The 7435-nt window shown below is 42.2% G+C and overlaps 1 protein-coding gene across 3 annotated transcripts in view; it reads right to left on the bottom strand.

Moving 5' to 3' along the window:
- Positions 1-230: 230 nt before the first annotated feature.
- LOC128732778 (E3 ubiquitin-protein ligase RNF19B-like) overlaps positions 231-7435 on the bottom strand; it is a 96772-nt gene continuing 89567 nt past the window's right edge. For 2 of the 3 annotated variants that reach the window (XM_053826149.1, XM_053826159.1), the window contains exons 6-10: positions 2481-2646; positions 2237-2411; positions 1869-2178; positions 1185-1804; positions 231-930 (exon numbers count right to left, since the gene is read on the bottom strand). In XM_053826149.1, the coding sequence (XP_053682124.1) occupies positions 1229-1804; positions 1869-2178; positions 2237-2411; positions 2481-2646 (1227 nt within the window). In that variant the 3' untranslated portion in view covers positions 231-930; positions 1185-1228. The remainder of the gene's footprint in view (positions 931-1184; positions 1805-1868; positions 2179-2236; positions 2412-2480; positions 2647-7435) is intronic. The other variant, XM_053826165.1, reaches the window with a different exon arrangement.

The following is a 7435-nucleotide window of genomic DNA, read 5'->3' as shown; positions in this document are numbered from 1 at the left end:
CGTGATAAATATGAATTCAGAGAGGATTGGAACAGTTTCTTCAATTCTACTATGATAAATTCTACTACGCAGATTGAGAATAGTTAAATACGGTTTCAGCAATGTTCCGGAAATTCAGTCCACAATAACAATAACGCCAATAACAAAAAATACTTAACTAATTGCTTTGAAAACGGAAGTGTTCGGTAATTCTTTCAATAATTGTATAGTAAACTGTCATTGTATTACTGTATTATGCAATCATGCATTTTATTTTTACTAGAACACTGATTAAATAAAAGAAGAAATATGCAAAAAACATGTTCATATGGTTGATTCGCATCTAGTTTGTGTAGATTACATTGTGTTGGCTTTCATTGTTGCGTTAAATCGCGGCTATTCGATTGGTTTATTTTTGCTACGATTATTTGACGAGGGGTTTCCGTGTTCGATTCTCTTGTTTTGCAGTATAAATGCTGCTATGTTAATATTTTACAGTTGCTAATTTGAAATATGTGTTAGTTCTAATTCATTTATTTGGCTAAACAGGGGTATAAATGGTTTCATATTGATTAGCACAGCTGCGATCGATAGGTTCATTACTTTGTAATGAAAATTTCACTACTTTTAATCAGTACATTGTCGCCGCGCGAGTACCACCAGTTTTTTTGGTTGTACGATTCTCCTCGCATTGTTGTATTTTGTTTTCCTACTAGCAGTCTTTTTCGTCGAACGATATCCAATCACTTCACGCCTGTATTTCTCATCCGTCGTTAAATGTAATCAGTTTCATAATAAATACATTTTCTGTTTGTAAAAATTTTATAGCTCGCCACTTGATCGTATCAACACCTGCTGCAGCTGCCAGTAATTCATTCACTATCCTTAATCTGCTGCCTCCTTTACTAATGTAAACTTAGCTGCAAGCTGCCTTAGAATGGGAAGATAACCCTGAAATGTGCAGAAATATATTTAGAAGAACTTCTTCTAATGGTTGCCTGCTACTTCAGCGCAAAACTATGAATATTGAAACCTCGAAACATGTCTGATGGGATGGGTAAACAGAAGAATTTTCTAAAATAGTTAATTGAAACTTTTTGTGAGGAAACTAGCGCTTGTTTCCATATTGTGAATGAAGCATATTTTGCTTATGAAGTAATGATGATGAGAAAAACAATACTAATTCCCATTAACACGTTACTTACCTGCTTCTCGGTATCTTCTAGAAACACTTGCACTCGTTTGACTCCTACGTTTTGGAAAAATCACCCGGTTGAACGTCCGCTGAGCTGCCGCCACTGCCGGTTTGCGCGAAGAATAAATTCCTCAATATATGGGTTCTCGACTTCGGACCCCTCCGTGATTCGTCTAGTTTCGGCGATGCTCGACTTTCGACATTTCCCGTTGACAGCTGCACCTTGGGCGACACTGTCAACGACGACGAAGATTGTTGCTCTTGTTGAGACTGTTCCTCTAGTTCCTGCTCAAGGCTAACATTTTCCGGAATGTTGTACGAGCCAGTGTTGCTGTCCATTGACAGGGTCCGGTGTTGATGCACGGCTGACCCGAGTTTAGGAATACGAGTTCCAAACGCATTTATCCGCTGATGTTTAGAGGTTGAAGCCACCGAGCTTCCGGCGCTGCCCGCCGTTCCTCCCCCTGGGTTAGTTCCCACAGCACAGTGACTATGATGGCTGGTACTAGTGGTGTTGGCAGTATTGTGCGATGATGATAGACTTGTTGAATCAAAGTCGTCCCGGAATGATCGCTCTGAGCTCCGGAATGATCGGCCGCTGCCCAGACTTGCCTTATCGGCCGCAGTGTCCTGGAGGTAAAAGAGAGCACCTTAGCAACGGAAACTAAAATAAAAACAACTTCTTAAAGTTAACCTGATCCAGGGGGACAGTATACCAGATATCACAGGAATCTTTTTTGCTACCACCACCACCAGTGCTACTGTTGTCAATAACATAGCATACAGTACTATCAAAACGTACTCTTTCGGAGGCACCGTCTTCCGAAGCGCTAAAACAGGCCGAATCTGTAGCCATCTGTTGAGCTCGATAGCTCAGAATTGATCCGGCCAGGGCCTTCGTCGAAGCTGTATCGTTTAGAGTGTTGCCTGATTTTTCGCTTACGCATGTCACTGCCGAGGCCGTCTCAGAGGTGCTAATGTCGGCTTGTACCTCTAAACGATGGCTGTAGCGAGGAAAAAATTTAATTTCTTGATTTTAGAACAGAAAGATATTTAGCTTACCCCGTTATACTGCCGGCCAGGGCTGTCGTTGATTCTCGCGTAGACGGATTTGTGACGGTGCCAAAGTTGGAGTGTTGACTGCTGACGCCCAGATGACTTCCGCTAGCAACACTCAGACTTACTTCCCCTATACTAGTGGCACCGATCCGCGATACGGCATCCACGCTGGTTGCGTCTGTGGAATGGAGGACCAGATTGTAACAAAAGTGGAACACAGTGTTGGCGCATCGTAGCCATCTCTTACCATGATTCCGAGAGCCGTTGTCTTCTTCCTCGTCGAACTCGAATTTGGTTCCCTCGTCACATCCAGCGCGACACAAGGAGACTGGCACTACACCGTAAACGTAGAACAACAGGATGGGTACCCCGATGGCGACGGCCAACCCTGCCAGCACTGGGGATATGATTACCTGGAACATTAAAAAAAAAAAAAGAATATGAGATAGCTGGTAGTTTGTGGCAAATTAACAGGATCCGTACGAACAGTGAAAGCATATCCACAGCCCACATGTAGCACCACACCGCAAGAAATGCTACGCACGGTGATTCGACGCTGATTGACGGCAATTGACAGATGAGAAAAACTACGCCAGAGCTTATATGATGATGATGATGGTTCCACCCCATACCCCTACGACGGATTGACGATTTATCTACTTAAGATATTTATGATATAAAAATGTAGCCAGGTGATGAAAGCAAATAACGAACTGGCTCCTAATACAGAATGAATCAAAATTTCAAAAAACGTCCAAGGCTCGTCCAAAACGTTTCCAATCTGAAAATTATCTGGACTGGATTAATAATCGAATCTAATATTTTAGAGCCCCAGCTAGTCACAATTGGTTCTAGATAATGATCTAGCTATGACTAGTCAGAACAGCGGTATTAGTAATTGGACCATGCGTATCCCCGTTACATGTAACAAAAGAAATTGGTGCAGAAAGGAGGTTTCGGAAACAATATTTAGATAAAGTCAACAAAGAAACAAAGTTTGGAAACAAAGTTTAAAATTCGTAAAAACATATTTTGGTAGGTTTTTCATTAAGCTTTGAAGAAAAATACAAAAAACAATTATTTTTCGCCTTTTCTGATAAACTTTAAATCTTTTCATGTTCTACATAGTGATTGTCAAACATATCTGCCATATTTTTCTACCGCTTCTCCATATCAGGTGTTTTGATGGTTTTGCTACATTTTTTCATTTTATGCTTGACGATTGTTCAATATTTTCCGATTAGACGAAAATTTGGACAATTTGGTGGATTTATACTTTTTTTAATGAAATCTATATTTTTCTTTTTATTTACGACATTCCGGCTGTATTGGCAGCTGGCAAAGTCGGGCCGGAACTTCAAGGGACCTTCGTGTCCTCGAATAGATGGTAAAATTATCTTCTAAAGACGCTTCTCTTCATAAAGTTGTCCATTCGAAGTTGCTCCAAGTGATGAAAATCGTCGGAAATTGGCGACGACCCGATGAACTAATCCGGAAAATTTCCCGTACGTTTAGCAAGGTTATAATGTTGATCCGGGATTTGTCTAAAGTACACATCCGGAGTGATTCGCGATAAGGGCGCAACTAGCAAAGTGTAAACAATAAGGAATATCACTGTGATAATTTGCCAGTACATTTTCAAGCCATAATTTAAATAACAGTTATAAAAATCAAGTTTAAAGACATAAATTGGTGTAGAAAAAATCAATCTTATATTTTCACAACAATACTGCATAAAGTTTGTGCATTCAAGCTCAAAATCTAAGTTTTATAGTTGAACACCTTGGAATGAGCCTCAAAGCATTTTGATTTCGCCCTGTTTCGCCTTGTTTTGATTTTTTTATTTAGTTTCGCCTGTTTACAATGCGCCTGTGTTTTGAAAACAACGCAGTTTCGCTCTTTACTATCGCCTGTTTACAAAACGATTTGCAAATAAGCCTGTTACTTCATAACAATGAAAGGGGCTAAACTGCCAATAGTCTTTTGTTGTGATTAAACACTTCTATCGCCCATCACTAAAAACTTGTTTTAAATAATTCTAACGATTAAAACAGAAGAAAGGATTCTTGCCAAGGATATTAACAGTCTTGTCAAGGCCGATGGTGTAATAAAACGATTTGTTTACAATTTGCTAGTTGAGCCCCAATCGCGAATCACTCCGGAAATACTAACTGGAACTGACTTTATAATTGAGTCTCGTTTGTTTGAGAAACCCCACATGTGCTTTTAACACAATTGGACGAAAACAGAAAAAAACTGATTTTCTCGAAATATTTTCAATCCCAACTAAAAGGGGTTTGTGGAATCAATCTTTTTCCAGCATTTGAGTAAAGATGTAGGAATGCTCGAGGATTCAAAACTGTCAAAAACTCATGAAAATTGACTCATGTCAAATGGCGCTTGTGGGGTTTCTCAAACAAACGATTCAATTATATTATTCAACAGTGAAGAAAATGAAGTCGTAGATAGGAAAGTAAAATTCAACGGTCTAATGCGTCTAATATGGGCTGATTATCTCGCCTAGTGTAATACGGACGATTTAATGTACACTAGCGTCAGAAGTAAGCTGTTGTCACTTCAAAACTAGCAATTTTCATTGTGCCCTTTCCGCAATAATAAAATTTTTCTATCTTATTTTTGCTTACATGCGGCTGCAAGCAACATTTGTTTGCATATATCAATGTGTTTTTAGTGGGACATTCAGCAAAAGCAGGTCAAGAACGAGCACGAGGGGGTCGACCGACAGCTGGACAGTTCTCTGATTAGCGTCTCAATGGCAATGTAACAGAAGGAGACGGAACGTTAATCTGTGAGTGCTATTCCTAGTGCGTGCTAGGACAGGACCTGATATTTCGCATGTACAGAGATAGAGATGGAGCTATCTTGACTGACGACCGTGCGGTGATCGATGGGTGGAAGCAGCACTACGATGAACATCTGAAAGGCGTGCAGACGAAAGACCATGATTGCGGAGGAAGTGACCACATTGATGTAGCAAGCAACGAAGATGTACCACCCCCATCGATAAGGTTAAAGAAGCCATCCAGCGGCTGAAGAAAAACAAAGCAGTGGGAGAGGAAGGCATTGAAGCGGAACTTATTAAAATGAACCCGGACAAGTTGGCCTGCTGTCTGCGTGAACTGATTGTCAAGATTTGGGACTATCTATCGGAGGAGTGGAAAAACGGGGTTATTTGCCCTATCTCCAGGAAAGGCGATAAGCTGGATTGTGAGAACTACCGAGCGATCACTATTCTGACTATCGCCAATAGCCAATAGATTTGTGGGAAGGTATCAAACCGGATTTATGGAGGATTCGGTCTACAACGGACCAAATCTTCATTCTGCGGCAGATCCTCCAGAAGTGCCGCGAATTCTGAGTCCCCACGTATCACCTGTACATCGATTTCAAAGCCGCATATGATAATGTAAACCTACAAGAGCTATGGAATATTTTAGACGAAAACGACTTTCCGGGTAAGCTTATCAGACTTCATGACTACGACGGATGGATCCAGTGCTGTGTGAGAATCTCGAGTGGATTGTCAGACCCATTCGAATCTCGCAAGGGACTTCGACAAGGAGATGGGTTTTCCTGCTATTCAACATTGCGTTTGAAGGTGCTATAGGACGAGCGGCGATCGAAATGCGGGGCACAATTTTCAATAAATCCAGTCAATTTATCTGCTTTGCTGACGACGTGAATGCTGTCGGCAGCACATTTGAGGCGGTGAAAGATTAACACCCCTATTCTGTATTTCGAACGAATCTTTATTTCGTTCGACTTGTTTCGAACGAGATGTTTTGCCCATTTGATTTTGCTGGCGGAAATTTCGTTCGAAATACCAATTCGTTCGAAATGCAGAATAGCGGTGTAATACACCAGACTAAAACGCGAAGCAGAGAAGATTGGATTGAAGATAAATACGTCTAAAACGAAGTATATGCTGGCGGGCGGGACCGAGCGCGACAGAGCCCGCTTGGGCAGTTAGACGTATTATCAGCGGAAGTCGAGCCTACTACGGACTCCACAAACACTTGCGGTCGAACAATCTGAGCCCCCGTGCAAAGTGCACTGTACAAAACGCTTAGACCGGTTGTCCTCTACGGGCACGAAACGTGAACACTGCTAGAAGAGGACCTACGAGCACTCGGAGTTTTTGAACGGCGGGTGCTAACAAACAATTTTGGCGGCATGCAAGAGAACGGTGTATGGAGGCGAAGAATGAACCACGAGATCGCGCATCTCTACGGCGAACCCAGTATTCAGAAAGTGGTTAAGGCAGGTCGAATACATTGGCCAGAATATGTTGCTAGAATGCCGGACAACTATCCTGCAAAATCCGGCCCTGAGTCCGGTAGGAACAAGACGAAGAGGGGCACAGCGAGCTAGGTGGCAGGACTGGGTGGAGCGAGATCTGGCGAGCACTGGATGCCCGCGGAACTGGAGACCAGTTCTCATGGACCTAAATAGATAGAGATATTTTGTTACGCATGCTTTGTTATAAGACGTTAGGCCAATTAAGCAAGTAAGTGTGTCGCATTGCAAAGAAGATAATTTCTGTCAAAAAGGGCCCGGCTTCCTGGTTGACAGATTTGAAGCACTTGCCATATTTGAACGAAAAGTGTTGCCGACTATATTATGCAGAGTACAAACGGAAAACGGAAACTAGCGCAGGCACATGAACCACGAGTTGCTTATTGCAGAAATTCCCATCGTACATCTAGTAAAAGTAGGGAGGTTACGATGGGCCGGTTACGTCTCGAAGATGCCGGACGACACTGCACTGCACTGTGGTGGATTCTGTTCCACACAGACACCAGAGATAGAGGGGCCCAACTTTGCTAGATGGCTCTACTAGCTCGAATCTGACCTGTGAGTGTCGAGACGCTCAAGCAATTGGCGACAAGCAGCCAGATCGAGGAAGAAAATATGGTATCATCTTTCCAGGCGAGGCTTATCGAAATTAGCCATTCTTCTAGGGTTTTTGGAAAATTGGTAAAGCAAATCCCCCTATAGGTTGGACGACCAGTAATTTTGGGTGTCCCAGTAATCTGTGTGAGTTCCCAGTGGGAACTCGAAACATTTCTGTACTTTTTTTTGTTCGATTATAGTCACTTTAACTCATGGTTGAGCTCATATCTAACAGACCGTACTTTACGGGTCAAGCTGGATTCCACAGTTTCACGTGCATTCAGTAAT

Source organism: Sabethes cyaneus, chromosome 1 (genome assembly GCF_943734655.1).
Source record: "Sabethes cyaneus chromosome 1, idSabCyanKW18_F2, whole genome shotgun sequence".
Taxonomy (NCBI): domain Eukaryota; kingdom Metazoa; phylum Arthropoda; class Insecta; order Diptera; family Culicidae; genus Sabethes; species Sabethes cyaneus.
The sequence above is the reverse complement of the archived record's forward strand: the minus strand, read 5'-3'. Positions and strand labels throughout refer to the sequence as shown.